We start from the raw sequence: 21,397 nt of genomic DNA on the forward strand, positions 1-21,397 counted from the left end.
GTTAGACTTTTCTCAACCACCACCAAAAAGAAGCACTCCTTTTCTCTGTCTTCCCAATTTTCTTCTTAAAATTGGATGATTTGCTGTTTTTTCTTTTGTCTTATGTGATAGTGAACCAAATATCTTTAGACTGTTGGACTGCTTGGATGCTCTCGGCCGAGATAATAAACATACATTCATTTAGACAGCGGAGACTGCTTTGAGTTTTCTTTATTGGAAAAAGTATTTAACCACTGCAATTAATAATCTGCAGAACAAATTCAAGGTACAGTACTTACAGTACATACAGTACAATACCAACAACAGACAAACGCAAATACAAAGTAAACCTGAGTGTAGCCGTGTACTGAGTGAGAAGTATGAAGTCTGTAGGAAAATACTAGACTGTGGCATTATACAGATAGAAAAATGGCAGATAATAATAAAAAAAAACATCTTGGCACTGGTTTCAGTAAATCCAGTCACTCAACTCAACAAATAAAACTGATATACACACCACATACATAACATCTGCAGACTACACATGTAGAAATAATTCATGCACATGATTAAAAGACATCCTAGACATGACTGCACATGCTGCTTTGTGCATATTAATTTCTCAGCATTTTCCATCCACGCTGTTTTTTTCGGTGCAGTTATTTTTAGTGAGACGAGCCAGACTTCATGTGACTGATGGCAGAACAGTTAGCTTCTCCTGTGTAGCAAGAAGACGGTTTAAACGAACGGAGTGGCAGTGCTGTGCAGGTCGAGGCTGGGAAACCTTGTCACACTATGAGAGAGCCTCTGCTCAGTGCAGTGCTCTGTTAAAGAAATACACCAAGAGCAACACATTAGAGACTTTGCATTCATGCTCATGCGACGTTAGTCCAGCCTGGTGCCTCCAATTATTTAAAGAAAGCATGTAGCTCAAGCTGTGTTAGTAGTTAAGACAGTGATACAGATGTGTTTTAGGATATTTGGTAAGCCAGTTAGTAAGCATTTGTAACACTGTAATGGTTGCAAACATGAGCAGATTATACAGACTTACATTATAAGTGTCATTTGCAATTGCCCTTGTAAATTTATGAAAAAGAAATCATCAAAAATCATGACACAACTAAAATGATAGTGATTCAGTGTTAAGACCATAAATCTTGTATGTACATTGCACAGGAGATGATCAGATGGAGTATATCATACTGTCAAACATCTTCAATACAAAGCTGGCATTATTCTATTTTATTCTTATTGGCAACAAAACCCTTTTGAAAAGACCAAAACGTATAACATCTCTCAGTACTTTCTGACTTCACTAACCTGACTGTGGTGCTCGGCCCCAAATGCGTGCCTACTGAAGACGAAAATCATAAAACACCTGTCACAAATATTTAGTTTGAGGTCTATATGTATATTGTAATTATTAAATAAGTAACCACAATAAAATACAGATCAAATAAAGTGAAGTGACAGTTTTAAAGTTTTATACACGCCCCCTCTCCCTCTGCCCTGTCTAATCTTTGTTTTTCTCTAATTTAGTGTTGTTGTGTATTTGATAATAAAATGAGAGAGATCATGCATGAACTAAAACTTACTGTACATGCTCTGTAAACGTGCATTTGTACCCTCAAACAGACTAATAGGAGGCTCCTATTTAACTTTATCTTTCTGCATTGCTGGTGAGGAGAACAATTATGCTTATGGCAATTGTCGACAAGTGCAACAGTGTGCCTCACTGATGTGTTTTTAATAGTTTATGGACAGTTTTCGAATCTACATCCGGCTTTGGCTATGCAGACGACACTTGTGTCATATGTTTTTGTTGACAATAAGAACATTATAGAATATACAGTACAGACTTACCCTGTAACTATATACAGGATTTAGAGGCTCTTTCCAGAAGCGCTGAAAAGGAAGGAAGTCCTTGTTCCTGCTACAAGTAACTCACCAGGTTTCGGCTCCTGTCTCTCTCCTCTCGGCCCCCCTGTAGTGTATGGGATGTTCCCTGGTGGGGGCGGGTGTAACAGAAAGGCCTCATGGCTGGTTCAGTGGTCCTGTAACGCTCTGATCTGGGAAGCTCTACAGTGCGGTACCGGTCGGTGGTTGGGTCAGCCCTGCGGTACCGCTCCGCCTCAGAGTACGGAGGCAAAGGGTCCTCCTCTTCTGGACGGTTGCTAGGCGACCGGCTGTAGTAACTATCGCTGCCCTTTCCTCTGGAGCTGCCTTTAGAGGGAGTGTCACTGTCCTCGTCCATTCTACAGGTACCACTGTCCCCTCCCCGCCCCCTGGCCTTGCTGTCCAACACACTCCTGAGGAAGGCGTCGTCGTATCCTTTGCTTTGGGGTGGTCGACAGGGACGATCACTGTCCCATGTATCCCTTCTCTTCTGTGGTAAAGGTGAGGGGCTGCGACGGCCCCAGCCATCATCTTCATCTCTGTAGAAACGCCTGGGAGGGCTGTAATCCTGCTCGTAGGCCCGGTCTGGAGGCTCAGCACGACGACCCCGGGAGCCGTAAGACCGGGCGAAATCCTCTAGCTCGTCCAGGGAGCCGGTGCGCCCTCTTCTGCTCAACGTCTTCCTCTGCAGGTGCTCTGAGCGCGGGTTCCACCTACAGCAAAGAAGAGCACACACAGAGTTTGTATGTAGAGCTGGGCGATATGGAGAAAGTCAAATATCCCGATAATTTTGACCAAATACCTTGATATCAATATTGTGACGATATTGTAGGGTTGACAACTGGTTCTTTCACAAAATATGCACACAATGAGATTTTTGATAAATAATCATCAGTTATGTTGATATAATAACTATGTGGGTAAAGGCAAATAATGGAACAGCTAGAACAGTCTGGTGTGTTCAGAAAATGACATCACACTACTGTAATACAGCCTTTAAAACCAGGAAAAGACAACACTTATGTGATGTCATATCAGATTATTACGATATCCAAAATTTAAGACGATATCTAGCCTCATATATCGATATTGATATAATATCGATATATTGCCCAGCCTTATTTGTATGGTGGTAATAATAATAATAATAATAATAATAATAATAATTGAAATGCCTGGAAAACTGCTACTTCCAGGTAGTGCATCCTTAGTGGTGGTGTTATGATGTGGGTTTACCAAAGATTTCAACCAATAAAATCATTTGAAATGTTCTTACAATCCTCTCCTTCCTGACACCATCATTATACCTTCTGTCGAGCTCGTCATCTGAGTGGTTGCCTCTGTCCCGTCTGGACCTTCGACTCTGTGTATGTGGAGCTGCTCTCAGCACTGACTGGTCATCTAGGTCTGTGATGGGCGGGAGTGCCTTCATCTGCACCGTCTGATAGGTGTGTCTGAAGTCTGTGTTTCCTCCATCATGAAGAGAGCTCAGCTCTGAGAGGCTACTGGCTGTTGGCACAGACACATCAGTAGAGCAACATTTGCTATTTTCTATCATAAAATTAATTTGTAAAACATTTGTCAGGTAAGTTTTCTGTAACTGCCAGCTATAGCTGTAAAATGATGTAATCGAAGATTTCAGAGTTAGATGTGGTCTGCTAGAAGTGCTATGTCGGGGTTTGGGATAAGATCATAGTAAATGCATCATCTACTTTCTGGCTTGAGGTGGCAACGACTATATAATCATGAGCACTGACTATAGCTATCTGCTGAGGGCAGAAATCATGTGCCACCTCAAACTACTGTCACAAACAATTTAGAAGTCTGGTGATATTATTTCCCCCCTGTAAGGACCAAAACCAACAACAAAGCCTGATTTAGCCTATTTCTTTTTATATATATATACATACACCTTAATTGATGTCCAAAAACTATTAAAACACCTCAACCAATCAATGTTTCTCCATTGCAATAAACATGGAAAGTTTACTTTCAGTCAATCCCACACAAACGTCCTTTCTGCCATAAATACTGTCCACAGCACCAAATATGTATTACTGTAATCCTCCGGGTGGGTGTGGGGATACTCACAAGCCCCCGGCTGAGCGCCGCTACGTTGGCGTTTAACCCGGTGGACGAGAGGGTCGCCTCCCTACGCCTGCGGGTTGTGGGGGGGAAAACTCTGACTGTTGTTTGTGCATATGCACCAAACAAGAGTTCGGAGTATTTGGCCTTCTTGGAGACCTTGAGTGGAGTCCTGCTTGGGGCTTCAGTGGGGGACGCCATAGTTCTGCTAGGGGACTTCAACACGCGCGTGGGCAATGATGGAGACACATGGAGAGGTGTGATTGGGAGGAACGGCCTCCCTGATCTAAACCAGAGTGGTTGTTTGTTGTTGGACTTCTGTGCTAGTCATGGATTGTCTATAACGAACACCATGTTCAAACATAGGGATGCTCATAAGTGTACTTGGTACCAGAGCACCCTAGGCCAAAGGTCAATGATCGATTTTATAATCGTTTCATCTGATCTGAGACCGTATGCTTTAGACACTCGGGTGAAGAGAGGGGCGGAGCTGTCAACCGATCACCATCTAGTGGTGAGTTGGGTCAGGGGGTGGGGGAAGACTCTGGACAGACCTGGTAAGCCCAAACGGGTAGTGCGGGTAAATTGGGAACGTCTGGAGGAGGCCCCTGTCCGACAGACTTTCAACTCACACCTCCGGCGGAGCTTTTCGTGCATCCCTGTGGAGGCTGGGGGCATTGAACCCGAGTGGACAATGTTCAAAGTTTCCATTGCTGAAGCTGCGGCGAGGAGCTGTGGTCTTAGGGTCTTAGGTGCCTCAAGGGGCGGTAACCCACGAACACCATGGAGGACACCGGTGGTCAGGGAAGCCGTCCGACTGAAGAAGGAGTCTTTCTGGGATATGTTATCCCAGAGGACTCCGGAGGCAGTTGCAAGGTACCGAAGGGCCCGAAGGGCTGCAGCCTCTGCCGTGAAAGAGGCAAAGCAGCTGGTGTGGGAGAAGTTCGGAGAAGACATGGAGAAGGACTTTCGGTCGGCACCAAGGTGCTTCTGGAAAACGTCCCACCTCAGGAGGGGGAAGCGAGGAACCATCCAAGCTGTGTAGAGTAAGGATGAGACGCTGTTGACCTCAACTGAGGAGGTAATAGGGCAGGGGAAGGAGCACTTTGAGGAACTCCTAAATCCGACTAATACGCCCTCTATGGTAGAGGCAGAGCTGGAGGATGATTGGGGATTGTTGTCAATTTTCCTGGTGGAAGTTGCTGAGGTAGTTAAACAACTCCACAGTGGCAAAGCCCCAGGGATTGATGAGATCCGTCCAGAAATGCTTAAGGCTCTGGGTGTGGAGGGGTTGTCTTGGTTGACACGCCTCTTCAACATTGCGTGGAAGTCTGGGACGGTGCCTAAGGAGTGGCAGACCGGGGTGGTGGTTCCCCTTTTTAAAAAGGGGGACCAGAGGGTGTGTGCCAATTACAAGGGTATCACACTTCTCAGCCTCCCCGGTAAAGTCTACTCCAAGGTGCTGGAAAGGAGGGTTCGGTCGATAGTCGAACCTCAGGTTGAAGAGGAACAATGCGCATTCCGTCCTGGTCGTGGAACAACGGACCAGATCTTTACTCTCGCAAGGATCCTGGAGGGAGCCTGGGAGTATGCCCAACCGGTCTACATGTGTTTTGTGGATCTGGAGAAGGCGTATGACCGGGTGCCCCCGGGAGATACTGTGGGAGGTGCTGCGGGAGTACGGGGTGAGGGGGGTCCCTTCTCAGGGCCATCCAATCTCTGTACGACCAAAGCGAGAGCTGTGTCCGGGTTCTCGGCAGTAAGTCGGACTCGTTTCAGGTGAGAGTTGGCCTCCGCCAGGGCTGCGCTTTGTCACCAATCCTGTTTGTAGTATTTATGGACAGGATATCGAGGCGTAGTCGGGGTGGAGAGGGGTTGCAGTTCGGTGGGCTGGGGATCTCATCGCTGCTTTTTGCAGATGATGTGGTCCTGATGGCATCATCGGCCTGTGACCTTCAGCACTCACTGGATCGGTTCGCAGCCGAGTGTGAAGCGGCTGGGATGAGGATCAGCACCTCTAAATCGGAGGCCATGGTTCTCAGCAGGAAACCGATGGAGTGCCTTCTCCAGGTAGGGAATGAGTCCTTACCCCAAGTGAAGGAGTTCAAGTACCTTGGGGTCTTGTTCGCGAGTGAGGGGACAATGGAGCGGGAGATTGGTCGGAGAATCGGCGCAGCGGGTGCGGTATTACATTCAATTTATCGCACCGTTGTGACGAAAAGAGAGCTGAGCCAGAAGGCAAAGCTCTCGATCTACCGGTCAGTTTTTGTTCCTACCCTCAGCTATGGTCATGAAGGCTGGGTCATGACGGAAAGAATAAGATCCAGGGTACAAGCGGCCGAAATGGGTTTCCTCAGGAGGGTAGTTGGCGTCTCCCTTAGAGATAGGGTGAGAAGCTCAGTTATCCGTGAGGAGCTCGGAGTAGAGCCGCTGCTCCTTCGCGTCGAAAGGAGCCAGTTGAGGTGGTTCGGGCATCTGGTAAGGATGCCCCCTGGGCGCCTCCCTAGGGAGATGTTCCAGGCACGTCCAGCTGGGAGGAGGCCTCGGGGAAGACCCAGGACTAGGTGGAGGGATTATATCTCCAACCTGGCCTGGGAACACCTCGGGATCCCCCAGTCGGAGCTGGTTAATGTGGCTTGGGAAAGGGAAGTTTGTGGTCCCCTGCTGGAGCTGCTACCCCCGCGACCCGATACCGGATAAGCGGACGAAGATGGATGGATGGATGGATGGATGTAATCCATAGTACTGTCAGTTAAATGCGTTATTAACGGCGTTAAAGCAAACCCATTTTAACGGCGTCAATTTTTTTATCGCGAGATTAACGTTCTTTTTGGCCTAGCAAACTTTGTTGTTTTTTTTCACATGCTGTTGCAACAACTATGGATCTAGCTAGACCGGAAACAAAACGGGCACGCCGCACACACTTGTTTGGGCTTGCGAGCCAGCCAAAGAGTAGTAGGCTGAAGTTACGTTTTGAGTGGATGGCGAGCGCAAGATGCCAAAATGGATGCCAATAAGATTCTGAATGGAAAGTTTACTTTTAAAAAGTTGCCAAATGGTTCCATTGACAAGACCAAAGTGATCTGTGTGTTTTGTTGTTGTGAACTGAGCTATCATCGCAGCACGTCCAGTCTGAAATACCACTTGATGGCCAAGCACACAGCTGATGCAAATTCTCCGCCCAGTCGTCAAAGCCAGGCGACAAAAGCACAAAGCAAGCCGATCCACTTTTACATGCTGATAAGAGCATTAAAATGAGAAAAGATAATTGGACAAAAAGAAATCTAGGGACATTTAGAATAGATAAAAATGTGCGCTTAATTGCGAGTTAACTATGACATTAATGCGATTAATCGCGATTAAATATTTAAATCGTTTGACAGCACTAAATTAAATATAACTTTACATTGGTGACCTGATTTAACTTTTTTTTATATGTTCAGCAGGAACCAGTTGACTTGGGGCTGAGAGCCACAGACAGGCTGGGTAGTAAGAGACGGACTAAAGACCAGCGTATAAGACCAATGTTGCAAATCATTGACCAGAAACATCTTTTTCGTTTACAGTGGTTGGTTACAGTGGTTGGTTATACAGACAATGTTATGAAAATGAATGTATGGATTAATTGGAAACCAGCACTTGTTGACTCACACAAACCATGCACATAAAACACAAACAAACACTGTCATACAGCCACACAGATGACAGACACTGGCCTAATCTGTGCAGGCTTACGTTTAAGTGCAGCCATCTTGGAAGAGGGAAACTGACCCAGCTCCTTCTCTATGAAGTACAGAACTTTCATTGAGTCCTGGTCTGTACTGGCTTTCAGTCGATAACCACTGCGTGCTGTGGATGTGGACACACACATACAGTACGTACACACACAGGGACTTAAACATGCAAGGACCCACACATACAGTGTGTGTCCAATGCACGTTCTTACAAAGCAGACAACCTGACTCACAATCAATTTGTTAAGACTACATTTAAATAGTAAACGTGCATGTGGCAGACAGACATTTCTGTCATTTCTATAAAGGTTAGAGACGTCACGAGGATGAGGGATGGTAGATGAAAGGAGGGTAAGTGAAGTCAGTGTGTCTCAAAGGAATTAAGAGCTTTATTCTGTCTCTGCACCTTATAAACTGTTTTGTTGACACTCACCTCCTGCCAGGTTATTCTCCACTGAGGGGATAGAGGCGATATTTGGCTCCACATGGGATGAAGGGACAAGAGGAATACCAGCAGGAACACCAGGAATGTAGTAGGGATACACAACCTGAGCAGGCGGTCCACTCTTTGCCATCTTCCCTGCCTCGTACACTGCACGGGAAAACAACACAATAAACCTTCCATGCAGAGTGGAGTGCTGTCACTTAATGTAAATAAAGAATGTGTTTTATTTACTCGTAAGTGGTTTGTGTTACTCACGGTGTCGTGGACAGCAGCAGGTGTCAGGACAGCAGCAGCAACGGACATAGCAGCAGCAGGAGTGAGGACAACACTGGCACCAGCAGATCCCCATCAATAACAGGAACAAGACACTGCCCAGGACTACAGATCCCACAAACGCCCACTCTGGAATATAGACACAAACTCACATTAAGGCTTCTCCATTTGTGTGAGGCATAGTAGGATTCGGTTTAAGGTATTAGACAGACTTCATTATTCCATCATAAGTTAGCTAAAATGTATCCATCTGTGAGTCCTTTACGTCCTAGATATAACAATTTGATTTATTTTGGTCCTTAATTAGTTAACATTTGCTACTTAAAGCTGCAGTAGGAAGAATGCAAAAAAAGCCAGAATTTGTAGTAGAGTGAGGCCTCTTCCTGCAGCTCTCCCTCTCCCCTCTCTGCCGTATGGGCAATGCATGTACAGCCAATAGGAACGTCTCTCTGAAATGACCTGTGGTTGACCAAAGTCTCCTGTCAGATTTACTAAAACCTCAAAACGGACCCCAGAGGAGGTGCAGAAGTCTAGTTTTCTCTTAAGACTACTTAAATTACAGTATGTTGTAAAATTATTTAAAATAAAGTGCCTACAACAGCTTTAAAATGTGATTCTTTCTCTGTTTTATGCAACACACGTATCCGACAAACCCTTTTCCTTTAAAGTGTGGCTATAAGAGGTGACATCATCTACAACTGGAGAAATAAATTGATTGACATCACAAGGATCAGTCAGTAAATATCACAACAAATGGATGGGCAGGTTGAAGAAGTACTCTGTTGTAAGAGAATGGAAATGTATTTATATGTGTGACACACTTATGTGTTTCCACATCTCAGGAATTACTTTTAGTGATTACAATAATAATTTGTAGAAGCAATGTTTAAAAAACGCTACAAAAATCAGATCCAATTTTAACAAATCAGAATTTTCCTTTTAAAACCACACTGATGTTTCTGTCTCCCCCTTCCGAGACCACAGAGCATTAAAAAGGAAACTTCAGGAAAACTCTAGGGAACTGTGAGTGACTTTTATCCATTGTCACATCTCCAAAGTATCCAGACCCTAACAACACACTTCCTCAGGGTTTGCTCAGAAGCAAAATCCACTCAAAAAACTCTCGCTAAGTCAACACATTTCCCAAGAGATCAAAGATAAACACTGTGAGTCTGTGAATCTTTCTCTATGTAGCTTCAAAAACTGACTGTGTGTTGGGTTAGACGTTACTTTCTGTACATTTTCCTCATTTTGACTGTTAACGTGTCAACACGAGCTCATGCATATACATTTGTTAGTCAAAGAAAGTTTTGATTGGTGAAGAGGCATTAGGGAAGCTAGAAGATGCCAGGCAGTGAGACGAAAGTGCAGGTGAGGTGCCATACCTGGCATAAACTCCACATCAAACTCAGGTAGGAGATCGTCCTGCTGACCTGTCCTGCCTGCAAAGAGAGGGAAAGCACAGGTGAAGGACGGCAGAGGAAGCAGAAAGCAAGAGTCAAAAGGTCAGCAGAGTGGATGATTAATAGTCGTGCACTAATTGAAGAACTGACGGGACAAAGTTTTTACACAAATTATTCATCTTACATGCTGTCATGATAATGAATGAGGACATTTTTTTTTAGCCATGTTAGCAATGTGGTTCTAGGGATGGTAACGCTGTTTGGTCCAGACTGAAATATCTCAACAACTATTGGATGGATAACCATGACATTCAGTACAGACATTCATGGTCCTCAGAGGATGAAGCCTCTGACCTTTCCTCTAGCGCCACTGTAAGGTTTATATTTCTGTTTCTATAAGTCAAATGTCTCAACAATTATGAAATGGTACGCCATGTAATTTGTTACACATATTCATGTCACCGTGATAATGAATTATAATAACTTAATTTTCATTTATTTTTTTAAAGATTATTTTTGGGGTATTTTAGGCCTTTATTTTTATAGGACAGCTGAATACATGAAAGGGGAGAGAGAGGGGGAATGACATGGAGCAAAGGGCCGTAGGTTGGAGTCGAACCCACGGCCGCTGCGTCGAGGAGTAAACCTCTATATATGGGCACGCCCTCTACCAGGTGAACTACCCAGGCGCCCGATAACTTAATTTTTTATTTGGTGCCATCATCAGGTCTAAATTTTAATTTGCACAAAGTTTAGTTTATGACAAATACTTGCAGAACTAAAGACACTCCCATCAGCCTCAGCTATACTTTGTGTTAAGTACTAACAAGCTTAAATGAAATGGGGAACATGCTAAATGTTAACATTGTCTTTGTGAGCATGTTAGCATGTTGACATTAGCATTTAGCATAGCTGTGCCTGAATACAGCCTCACAGAGCAGCTAGCCGACTCTTGTTCATCACAGTCATAATTTTTTGGTGTCCAGAGTTTGTGCTTATAATATGATGCCATAGTTTCATAGAAGTGTTTTTAAAAATACTAACCTAACCTAAACATGAACATAAGTCATATAAGTCATAGTTCAGAGTTCAAAATGCACTTTACTTTGAATCTAATTTTAGCAGGAGGCCAGCAGTGCTATATTTCTATATTGAGTGTGCCTCTCTGGTGCCTCTCTGGTGCAAAGTTTTGCAAGTTTAAACTGCACACTAATGAATCTACACACATGCAACCGGCACGCACGCACGCCCGCACACACGCACGCACGCACGCACACACGCACGCACACACACACACACACACACACACATATATTGAGATGTGCCAAAAGAGGCTGTGTGTGAGGACAAAGAGGGTTATTTTTTGGGAAACTGGGGCACATATGATTCTAGGGCAACAATTTAACATTGCAGCTTTAAAAAAAAAAAAAAAAAGGTCACATAAGTTGTACCGTTGAGACACAATGACTTGTTTGAGCTTCATATACAAGATAAACAGGTCAAATAAGAGACAAATTCAAGTCAACTAGAAAATTGTAAATACAGAAAAATAAAGGAACTGCAAAAGGTGTGCCGAGACTGAGACACACACTGCAGGTGTTCATGATTTTGGTACGTGTTTATCGTGAGGTGTCAAAGGACTACAGTATAATTACAGTAAAGACCCGTCTGATCTGTCTGGCTGCAGGGATAGACTAAACACCACTGGCTCCAGAGTATGCTGAGTAGGCTGTTACTATGGAGGGAGAAAAACCCAGTGTAGCCCTCCCACCTTGTAAAAAAAGTAATCCTGTAGTAATAATGTTCCTTGGGACATTCATCTACATACCAGGAAGCTCAGTAACACTGAGTAACCTGAGAGAGCCGAGGAGCTATGCAGCCTTGAGAGGGAGGGAGGCAGTGAAGGATGCAGGAATGAGTAATGGAAGAACACATTTTGCAAGAAAAAGGGAGAGCAGAGGGAGTGAACGTCAAAGAAAAATCAATCCAAAAGAAAATTTAAATCAGAGACTAGGGGGAGATGGTGGGAAAAGAAACATCACAACGTGTTGCTTAACACTTTTGGGAAATATTCACTTTCTTGCTGAGAGTTCGGTGAGAAGATTGAAACCATCTTGTCTGTACAGTAAATATTGAGCTGCAGCAGGCTGCCAGTTATCTTAGCTTAGCATAAAGTCTGGAAGGAGAGAAACAGCTAGCTAATACGTCATATCTCTTTCCCTGTTTTCCAGTACAAAATCACAAGTTTAAAATCACAATTTGTGGTTTTATGGGAGGTTATGTGCTGAGTATCTTCGGTTTAAACAAACAAGGTACAACGTGTTAATCAGTAAGCTTATATTTTGTTACTTTTGAACAGAGCCGAGCTAGCTCTTTCCGGTCTAACTTCCTAAGCTAAGCTAACCGGCTGCTGTCAGTAGCTTGATATTGAAGCAACAGATATGAAATTGGTATCAATATTCTCATTTAATTCTCTTCAACAAAGCAAAAAAAATGTATTTCCCAAAATGTCTAACTACTAATTTACATGTTGGTATATATAATTGGAAGTGTGTACGATCTCAAAACTTTAAGGAATGCTAATCTGGCACTGAAGTGGTTTTACACTTTCTAATTCCAGCTTCTTCATTGCAACGTGGCAAAACCCAAACCCAGTGTAGTCTTGCTATTCTCACACGTTTAAACCCTTGTCTTCTTTCCTGTGAGCTGATCATAATCAGATTAGTGCTGAGTGGAGGAGGAATGTATGAATGAGCAGACTCTTAATACTACAAGCAACTTCAGGGTTAGTCAAAGTTAAAGGAAGAAAAATATTTTTGGTTATTGTTGTGAGAGTTCAGCCCCCTTTTCTACATCTCTCTCTTCATGTCTACACCAGCAGCAACCCTTAACATGCCCCAGTTTCCTCTATAAAAGCACGTTGCCATGGTAACAGCTTTAGGAGTGGCTTTGGCAACAATGGCCTCCACAGTTTCTCTCACTGAGTCATACTACATCAAGTTTCATGGACAGAAGATGCCAAATCTCTAACCTTTAGCACCAAAACATTAGCTGTTCATTTATCATTAATTAGCAACAAACACAAATATAACATGATGACAGACAAACCATTGTACAGTCGAACATATGATCCCATACCGCTTTGTGAAGCTGTACAAACCCTGGCATATAGTTATAGGTTAAGCTACCCAGCAGTATACAGTATAGCAGGTAACAAAAATGAACTCCACCTTCACCATCTGCAACATTAAAGTGATGTATGCATTAATAATTATAATATTATTCTGAAATGGACCATTCTGCATAATACTTTTACTTTTGGTACTGTCAATATATTTTGATGCTAATACTTTTGTATACTTAAGTAAAAGATCTGAGTACTTTTTCCACCACTGGACACAACAAGTCCACGTCAACCTTGTAAATCATGTAAAGAGGGAAACACCATCTGGACGGCTCCATGGAATTGGTTGTAAAGACAATTTAAAACGCAGCACAACAAAGACACTATTTCTAAAACCTTCACTAACATTTAGAAATAAACTTTGATGAGCTTAATATGAAACCAAACATTTAAGGAAAACTTTCCCCCATTGATCATGATCAGGCTCAAAGTTTGCTTGAGTCTTTATGTCACTGTACTTTTGAAAAAAAAGTGTAGGCCTACCGAGCACCAGTAACTCCAGCTGGGCTTCATTCTTCCCCTCCAGATCATTGGCAATGACGACTTTACAGAAGTACACTCCACTGTCGCCCCACTGCAGCTCCCCAATACGTAGATCTGCTTCTGCACAGCGACCGAAAACAAGGTTATATACCAGGTTAGTGTTTAATCAGCGTATATGTTAAATTCAAATTGATTGACATTGACAACAAACTGACTATAATGACTTGGTCAAACAGTTTTTCGAGTGCAGGATGTTTTGTTTGAAAATGTTCAATATTAGCGCTGATACAATACCAAAACGGTATATTTAAAAAAATGTATATTATCATGTTTTTCTACATGTTAATATATATTTTTTTAAATACATGTTTTTCTACCCTCTCCGGGAACCATCACCTTATCGTGGTGGAGAGGTTTGTGTGTCCCTATGAGCCTGAGGGGTGTGTTGTCTGGAGCTTTGTGCTACTGGTAGGGTCACCAAAGGCAAAGTGGTTCAAAAACCCTATGAGTGACCGAGGAAGAGATAAAGTGACCCTGCACGGAGGAAGCCCCCTTCTGGAGCCAGGCCCAGATGGAGGGCTCGTCAGCGAGCGTCTGGTGGCCGGGTTTGCCACGGAGCCCGGCCGGGCACAGCCCAAAAAGCTACGTGGCACCTATCTCTCCATCCCATGGGCCCACCACCTGGGAGGCCCCTGTCCGACAGACTTTCAACTCACACCTCCGGCGGAGCTTTTCGTGCATCCCTGTGGAGGCTGGGGGCATTGAACCCGAGTAGACAATGTTCAAAGTTTCCATTGCTGAAGCTGCGGCGAGAAGCTGTGGTCTTAGGTGCCTCAAGGGGCGGTAACCCACGAACACCGTGGTGGACACCGGTGGTCAGGGAAGCCGTCCGACTGAAGAAGGAGTCTTTCCGGGATATGTTATCCCAGAGGACTCCGGAGGCAGTTGCAGGGTACCGAAGAGCCCGAAGGGCTGCAGCCTCTTTGTTCTCAGTTTGGAGAAGACATGGAGAAGGACTTTCGGTCGGCACCAAGGTGCTTCTGGAAAACCGTTCACCACCTCAGGAGGGGGAAGCAGGGAACCATCCAAGCTGTGTACAGTAAGGATGGGACACTGTTGACCTAAACTGAGGAGGTAATAGGGCAGTGGAAGGAGCACTTTGAGGAACTCCTGAATCCGACTAATACGCCCTCTATGTTAGAGGCAGAGCTGGAGAATGATGGGGGATTGTTGTCAATTTCCCAGGCGGAAGTCACTGATGTAGTCAAACAACTCCACAGTGGCAAAGCCCCTGGGATTGATGAGATCCTTCCAGAAATGCTCAAGGCTCTGGGTGTGGAGAGGCTGTCTTGGTTGACACGCCTCTTCAACATTGCGTGGAAGTCTGGGACAGTGCCAAAAGAGTGGCAGACACACCCTCTGGTTCCTTTTTTGGTCTGTACGACCAAAGTGAGAGCTGTGTCTGGGTTATCGGCAGTAAGTCGGACTCGTTTCAGGTGAGGGTTGACCTCTGCCAGGGCTGCGCTTTGTCACCAATCCTGTTTGTAATATTTATAGACAGGATATCAAGGCGTAGTCGGGGTGGGGAGGGGTTGCAGTTCGGTGGGCTGGGGATCTCATCGCTGCTTTTTGCAGACTATGTGGTCCTGATGGCATCATCGGCCTGTGACCTTCAGCACTCACTGGATCGGTTCGCAGCCGAGTGTGAAGCAGCTGGGATGAGGATCAGCACCTCTAAATCTGAGGCCATGGTTCTCAGCAGGAAACTGATGGAGTGCCTACTCCAGGTAGGGAATGAGTCCTTACCCCAAGTGAAGGAGTTCAAGTACCTTGGGGTCTTGTTCGCGAGTGAGGGGACAACGGAGCGGGAGATTGGTCGGACAATCGGCGCAGCGGGTGCGGTATTACATTCAATTTATCGCACCGTTGTGACGAAAAGAGAGCTGAGCCAGAAGGCAAAGCTCTCGATCTACCGGTCAGTTTTCGTTCCTACCCTCACCTATGGTCATGAAGGCTGGGTCATGACCGAAAGAACGAGATCCAGGGTACAAGCGGCCAAAATGGGTTTCCTCAGGAGGGTAGCTGGCGTCTCCCTTAGAGATAGGGTGAGAAGCTCAGTCATCCGTGAGGAGCTCGGAGTAGAGCCGCTGCTCCTTCGCGTCGAAAGGAGCCAGTTGAGGTGGTTCGGGCATCTGGTAAGGATGCCCCCTGGGCGCCTCCCTAGGGAAGTGTTCCAGGCACGTCCAGCTGGGAGGAGGCCTCGGGGAAGACCCAGGACTAGGTGGAGGGATTATATCTCCAACCTGGCCTGGGAACGCCTCGGGATCCCCCAGTCGGAGCTGGTTAATGTGGCTCGGGAAAGGGAAGTTTGGGGTCCCCTGCTGGAGCTGCTCCCCCCGCGACCCGACACCGGATAAGCGGACGAAGATGGATGGATGTTTTTCTACATAACCCTTTTCATCATACGAAAGAAAACAAACGTCTCAAATATTGAAATTACATAGCAAAATCTTGATTTAAATCAGACACAACTGATCAAAGAATAAATAAACAAGATTACAAATCTGACACTCTTTGGTCAGTTCCAAAAGCACTGAGGTTTGAATACACCTGTAACTTGACACTTTACAGCAGTTAACATATATTTAAGCTGTTAACTGTTAGTGTTTTTATCATCTGCATAATTTTTGTGAAGCCAAGACAAATAGATTCATTTATCATGTTTTTGTTTTTTACTGTAGCCTATAAAATAACGACAGGAGGGCGTTGTTAAACACTGACACATCTAGAAAGAAGACGGGTATTTTGTCCTGATAAGGCTTTTACAAGGAGTCATACAGGAATAGGAGTGAGAGCAGGAGGTTGTGATCGTGTGTGTGTGTGTGTGTGTGTGTGTGCCTACTCTATTGTAAGACAAAGACAAAAGAGGTCTATTTAGAGAACAGGAAACACGAAGCACAGTCAGCGCTGATTCCTGAGTGCAGTCATCAAACAGCTACAGCAACTCTTTCTCCTTAATTCATAACTTTAGGATAAGAATGATGGCATTACTGTTAACAATGGCGATGTCTCTTCCTTTGTAGTGCTCAGCCAGCGTCATAGAGGCTCCCTGCACCGAGGCCACAACTCGAACTGTGCGGCCGCTGTCGGAGCACTCCAGGTGGGACGTGGCTCCCAGCTCGGAGGACTTGACGCCCAGACTCTCGGACAGGGTGAAGGACTCTCGTGTGCGGTCTCGACAGTAGGACTTGTACCACCACTGGACCACCGGGGTCTGAGTGGAGGCTGTTTGGTACTGACACGGGAGGACCACGGACTGGAAGAGCATCGCAAACCGCCGCTTCTCCCGCACTGTGACATGCACACCATCGCACACACACACTGACAAGAGAAGAGAGAAAATGGGAATAAGTCTTGTTAAAAAATGTACACAAATATGTAGAGCTTTTGTCTCCTGGGCATGTGATTTTACTAGAGTCCAAAACCTCAAAGATATTTCAATTTGTGCTTGATACATTACTTAAATAAATAAACTAAAGACTCATCATTTCAACCCTGACTGAGGTGTCAGTTTACAAGTTACACATATCTAAACGAATGCAGCATAATGCAGTAGCCATGCAATAAATCCTACTTTCATGAAGGTAATAATGTTCAGCTTTTCATGAAACAGATTTTGAGAGGTTTTAATTCAGCCGGGGTGATGCTGAATTGTGTTATATTAAGAGCAGTTTGTAGTTTATCTTAATCTGCCAATTATTTTCTTAATTAATCAATTCATGGTCTGGTCTATACAGTAAAAGGGTAAAGATGCTCAGTATCATTTCCTAAAGCCTAAAGGTGATGGTCATTAAATGTCTTGTTTTGTCCCACAAACAGTCCAAAACAAAACCTAAAAATATTGAGTTTGCTATCAAATAAGAACAAGAACAGCAGCAAATCTTTACAATTTAGTAGCTAGAATTAGGGATTTTTTGGGGCATTTTTGCTTAAAAATTTAAATAGTTGTAGACAATTTTTCAGTTTGACTAATATATTAATCAACTAATCGTTTCAGTCTAGCCTGATTGATATGCATGAGGTGGACAAACTGTTACAGGACTGTTGCATTAAATGTTAGTTTTAACTGAGTGTAGACAAAAACAGTTTAAAGAGAGGAAGAGGATGCAGATGACATCTTGGTCACAGGAGAAACAGCTGTGCCTCTTCTTTGTATCTGTGGATGAGTCACTGCACCTGGGAGATATGCAGCGTCTTATTAAAACAGGAGCAAAGACGGGAAAAGAGACGATGTGTGTCGAGGGGGGCTCCTCTGCTGCTCTGTATCAGGGTCAGGAAGGTTAAATTCCAGTGTGTGTGTGGGGGGCTGGGGAGGCCTGTGGAGAGGCAGGGGGTTGTCATCACAGAGGGAGGGGATGGAGAGGTCAGACACTCATGGGTGCTTTCTGCTTGTCATATTAGCTTTAGGTGGGGCAGGAACTCACTCTAAACATTTCCCTCAAAGACAGGAAATCAAAACAAAACAAGTCCACCAGCCTGACTCTCCTAAGGACTGTTTATCGCGTTTCTCTAAAATGGACGCTTTTCCTAGTTTGCTTATATCCAGGCCACAATTAGGACTGCAACTAAGAGTTATTATTAATACATTTCAATTAACCATGTTTAGTCTATGAAATGTGGCAAAATTCCGATGTGTTTTGCTCGACTAACAGTCCAAATCTCAAAGATTTTCAATTTACAATAATATATATATATATATATATATATATATATATATAAAAATCATCACATTTGAAAAGCTATCATCTAATAAAGGTTTATCAAAATTGTTGCTATTATGTAGTTTCAGCTCAAGTTTCAGACTTGTGTGTTAATGTTTGATGAACTAAAACCTTAATAAATCAAGTTATTTTAATGGCGTTTGCTTCCGGCCAGATGTGCATCATCAGGTTTCCGCTCCACCTGATAAGAAACTACACTTTATCTGCACATTGCACATTTCCAAGTCCAGTGATGGTGGTGATAGAGCCAGATGACTTTTACAGGATAAGAGAACAAGAGGAGGAGCGACCGAGATCCTAAATTCCTCCCACGAGAGAGCTCTGGTCTTCTCTTTGTTTCATTTTTTTCATGGACCAGTCCATTGTTAGGGGCTGTGCCCCCCTGTCCTACTTGAGGAGCTGAGAGGGGGAGGAGGTCACAGACTCCCAACCAATGAGAGTATCTGGCCTCCTCCAGCTGGGTGTGAACAGACCAATTAACTGCTAGAGATTTAAACCAAACCGTTACCCCATGAATGCCTGATGTGAGAGGTCTGAACTAGTCTCAAAGTGTTAATTATTGGTAGGCCTACATGAAGTTTACATCAGGTGTGACTCACTGTGGGTTAATGAACAGGTAAGAGAGACAGCAGACAGTCTCCTCCTCAATCTGCATACAGACTAAAGGCCTCATTTCAACATTGTACTTCCCTTTTAAACAGTGTGGTCCTAAATGTATTTCAGGTCAGAGCTTTGCTGCTGGACCCTGCATGTTTCCTGAACACAGTCAGACTTTTCCTCTCCAGAGTTGTCACATTTCCTGCTTTTACTGCGTCTCACATTCCTTCACATTGACTCGTTAGACCAACACAAAAACACTGATAAGATTAATTAAACTTTTAAAGGTATACATTGTAGTAGGCCTACTAAACTGCCAATCCTTCTCTTGATTAATTGAGTATAATTGGTTTGTCTATAACATGTCAGAAAACACTGAAAGTGCCTGTTGTACTTTCCCACACCCCAAGATGATAATTTAAGCAACTTGTTTTATTTGATCAATCTATCAAAAGTATTTAGTTTACTATTTTAAATGACAAAGAAAAGCATAAAATCATTTCATTTAAGAACCTGAGACCAGGGAATGTTTGACATGACATTGACTAAAATTGACTAAGCCTTAATCAATTATCGACTGATCATTGCAGCTCTACATTGGTATATTGTACCTTTAAAGTACAGCGCTACCAAAACATTGTAGGCTACTATAAAATGTACAATCATGCTTAAATATAGTAAACTATAGTGGTATATAATAGAAATAGGCCTATAACAGAAAAGGGATAAGCCCCTAGGGGATATTATTATCATAGGCTACTGAGGAGATAAAGTAGGCCTATAAACCAACACAATATTATACTAGACACTACAAATCCCAAAATTATTAGGGTCGTATCATATATAACCCCCTAACGTGTTATTAAGTCGTTAAAAAGGGGCAAATAATTTATATGGCACATTACTCTCGTGTAATTCACCTAAATAAGATATAAACAATAAAAAAATAACCACTTCACTGAGTGTAACTACATATATAGCGTTAAGGTGCCTGGGATAAGCAGCCATAGGCTACGTTTACATAGGATCAACCTGTTGCGCCGTCGTCGTAAAGATAACACATTTTATGAAAGAAGACATATGGAAGTGAAGAAAATAACACTTACCTGATGCTCCCAGTAAAATAGCAAGCCGGTAAAAGTTCATTATACAGTCCGTTTTATAGTAAAGTGCCGTTTATCCGCATGTTGGTCATTCTGGTTGCCCGCTAACTGCTGCAGTAAACAGGACTCACGGACTGCGACTAACGGGACTGTACCACTTCATACAGAGGTGAGTCCAAACCCAACACTGATCTGACATAGGTCTACTCCTGTCCAACAATCTCTAGGAAACACAAGAGTTAGTGGTGTTGTTTCTTTAGTTTATATTTTTATTGAATCTAATTTTAGTTTTCTGCAGCTTGTGCAGCAGCAATGCCTACCGGGCAGAGTAGAGAGGTCTGCCCGGTGTGGAGGTGGGGGAAGGAGGGGGGCAGCTCCATGATTAAATCAGGTCAGACTTGGCTGTGAGTTTTCAGGAATTTTACTACACACAAACTGCAACATTTGACCCACTTTCTTTATTGAACCCGATTTGAATGTGCTTCACATAAAAAAATACGGTTCTTACATTCAAGGGGAATTATTTCACAAAAGCATCAAGAAAAGGTGCACACAAAGTTCACTTTGAGTCAAATTCAAAGCAAAAATGCAATACACAGAGGTTTTACACACACGTTAAAAATAGGTTTTAAAATGGATTTAAATCTAGCTCAAGTATGGCCCTTTATTACTTTTATTCACAAAGTATGTTAAAAAGATAAAATCAAAGATAATGTACATTTTATATGGTGGAGTGACATAAAAATAATCTTTTTTGCCTGAAACAATGCTTTAACAACATTGACCAAACTACTGCAGTAGATAGGTGGCCCCAATGTGTGAGCAATAATTGTATTAATGATTGGGGGTTGTTCAATGACCAATTTACATTCATTGTGATTTAGCATGGGTTTTTATGAAAAAAAACTAACAATATTAATGCTAACAATGATATGATGAAACTATTGGTAGCTATACATTTTAATTAAAGACCCTGGGCACCCATTCATAGACCTTTGACCACAGTATATGCCTCTGAAATAGATTTTCCTATTGATTCAGGTTCCAAATGCTCCTCTGCTTTGTGTCATGGTGTTCCTCACCATCTCATGTATTATACTCCTATATCAGGACATCAAAACATTACTTTTTTTTACAGTACTACGTACAATGTTGTTTCATTCAGTTCAGGCTAAACGAAATGTTAGCACACTGTGACAGGTGTGGCAAGGTCAGAAGTTACCAGGTTGATTTGGTTTGGTTGAAGCATATTTGCAGGGAAGTTGTGTTTTTCTGAACTTTTTTTAAAGGCCCAGTCAGACCAGCATTAATTGCCTAAAAATTTCAGACAAAAATCAAGGCCTTATATCAACTGTTCCTCAGGCCACTGACTTTCACGTGGTCATTTACAGTATTTTTTTGCTTGGTTGTGACCAGGCACTAAGTCAATCCTTA

The 21,397-nt window shown here is 43.4% G+C and overlaps 1 protein-coding gene across 3 annotated transcripts; it reads right to left on the minus strand.

Moving 5' to 3' along the window:
* Window positions 1-194: 194 nt before the first annotated feature.
* Window positions 195-20,296, minus strand: LOC144525384 (immunoglobulin-like domain-containing receptor 2). 3 transcript variants are annotated; one of them, XM_078262139.1, is made up of 10 exons: window positions 19,967-20,296; window positions 16,534-16,863; window positions 13,483-13,602; window positions 9,798-9,854; window positions 8,395-8,541; window positions 8,128-8,286; window positions 7,696-7,809; window positions 3,183-3,384; window positions 1,928-2,588; window positions 195-803 (listed from the first exon to the last, which is right to left on the minus strand). In XM_078262139.1, the coding sequence occupies exons 1-10, from the start codon at window positions 20,004-20,006 to the stop codon at window positions 768-770; spliced, it is 1,866 nt and encodes a 621-aa protein (XP_078118265.1). In that variant the 5' UTR covers window positions 20,007-20,296; the 3' UTR covers window positions 195-767. The 3 variants fall into 3 exon arrangements, with proteins under 3 accessions (XP_078118265.1, XP_078118266.1, XP_078118267.1); XM_078262140.1 differs by lacking the exon at window positions 9,798-9,854; XM_078262141.1 differs by lacking the exon at window positions 7,696-7,809.
* Between the last annotated feature and the right edge of the window lie 1,101 nt (window positions 20,297-21,397).

This window comes from Sander vitreus, chromosome 11 (assembly GCF_031162955.1).
Source record: "Sander vitreus isolate 19-12246 chromosome 11, sanVit1, whole genome shotgun sequence".
In the NCBI taxonomy this organism is placed as follows: Eukaryota; Metazoa; Chordata; class Actinopteri; order Perciformes; family Percidae; genus Sander; species Sander vitreus.

Excerpts from the sequence above, each read along its gene's own strand:
- LOC144525384 (XM_078262139.1), bottom strand. The coding sequence starts at position 20,006 with ATGAACTTTTACCGGCTTGCTATTTTACTGGGAGCATCAG. Across the intron at positions 8,542-9,797 it reads TGATGTGGAGTTTATGCCAG|AGTGGGCGTTTGTGGGATCT; the intron begins GTATGGCACCTC and ends TCTATATTCCAG. Across the intron at positions 3,385-7,695 it reads CAAGATGGCTGCACTTAAAC|CCAGTAGCCTCTCAGAGCTG; the intron begins GTAAGCCTGCAC and ends CTGTGCCAACAG.